This window comes from Bison bison, unplaced genomic scaffold (genome assembly GCF_000754665.1).
Source record: "Bison bison bison isolate TAMUID 2011002044 unplaced genomic scaffold, Bison_UMD1.0 scf7180017853735, whole genome shotgun sequence".
Lineage (NCBI taxonomy): Eukaryota > Metazoa > Chordata > Mammalia > Artiodactyla > Bovidae > Bison > Bison bison.
The window spans coordinates 22236-23474 of record NW_011484308.1 but is presented as its reverse complement, the minus strand read 5'-3'; the positions used below and the strand labels follow the sequence as shown (position 1 = coordinate 23474).

Below are 1239 nucleotides of genomic sequence, written 5' to 3'. Positions count from 1 at the left end.
CCTCTCACACCACCCGCTCCCAGCCGCTCCGGGATCACTTTGACGGGGTGCCCACCACGGTCTACTTCTCGGTAAGAGTGGACAGGCCCTGAGGCCCTTCTGAGCCCCTGCTCTCTGCCCGGCCACACCCACCAGAAGTCTCGCCCACCCGGGCCTGCCCTGCAGACCACGGCACCTGCGAGGTCCGCGGCTGTGGTCCCCGGGGTGACCCCGGCAGAGGACCCTGCCGTCATCATCCACAGGAGACAGGCGGCCTGGGTGGAGGGGGACGCTCTGTGGCCCTGGGAACCTCCACGCACATCGCTGGGTGGGGTCTGACTCAGGGAGCAGGAAGGGTAGCGGGGGCGGGTAGGACCAGAGCACCAGTGATGGTGTCCCTCCACTGCAGAGGGGAGGGAACTGGGGGGCAGGCGGCCACAGCCACCAGCCAGGAACCTCCCTGGGGTACGGGCAGCTACCCCAGTGCTCGGTTGCAGTGGAGACCTGGCCTCAGAGGAGGGACACGTGTCCCGATGTGGGAGTCCGGCTGAGCCCCCCAGGGAGCTTCCTCGAGGGTCAGGCCAGCCCAGGGCCCCACCCCTGCGGGCTGCGCCTCCTGCCTTATTCCCAGTTCCCGGGGCTGGAGGGTGGGTGTGTGGTGGGGTCTCGGGCCAGTAACCAAGCGGCTCAGAACCAGGCCCCTTAGGGACATGCCTCCACCCGGCCCCACAGGCGTCGCCGCCTGCTCTCTGCCCCCACGGCCGCACCCGCGACCTGGATGCGCTGCTAGCGGTCATGGGGGCTGCCCGGGAGTTCCTCTACGCCTCGGTGATGGAGTACTTCCCCACCACACGCTTCAGACACCCCGCCAGGTGGGCCGGCTGGGGGCTGTCCTGTCTTCTCGCCTGTAGGGACCCCGTCGGGGGCAGGCTGGCAGGGCTCCGCCGGCCCGAGGACCCTGACCCTGCCACTGCCCCTCCCCCAGCTACTGGCCAGTGCTGGACACGGCGCTGCGGGTGGCGGCCTTCAGCAGGGGGTGCGCGTGCGCCTGCTGGTCAGCTGCTGGCTCAACACGGACCCCAGGATGTTCCCCTTCCTGCGGTCCCTGCAGGCACTCAGCAACCCAGCGGCCAACGTGTCCATGGACGTGGTAAGAATGCGTCCCTGGGCCGGGCTGGGCAGCGGCCTGTCTGCCCCCCGACACACCCTCTCTGTTCTCCCAAGAAAGTCTTCATCGTGCCCGTGGGGAACCACTCCAAC

General features: G+C 69.2%; 1 protein-coding gene across 1 annotated transcript; it reads left to right on the top strand.

The window, feature by feature from the left end:
* Nucleotides 1–6: 6 nt before the first annotated feature.
* LOC104999738 (phospholipase D4-like) lies at nt 7–1239 on the top strand. The gene is made up of 4 exons (XM_010855317.1): nt 7–71; nt 712–851; nt 965–1129; nt 1204–1239. Coding segments are annotated over exons 2-4 (243 nt in total). The 5' UTR covers nt 7–71; nt 712–774; the 3' UTR covers nt 1205–1239.

What these genes read in the sequence shown, in the direction of transcription:
- LOC104999738 (XM_010855317.1), top strand. Translation starts at nt 775, where the DNA reads ATGGGGGCTGCCCGGGAGTTCCTCTACGCCTCGGTGATGGAGTACTTC. An exon ending in CGCTTCAGACACCCCGCCAG is followed by an intron (nt 852 to 964) that starts GTGGGCCGGCTG and finishes CCCCTCCCCCAG; the next exon opens with CTACTGGCCAGTGCTGGACA.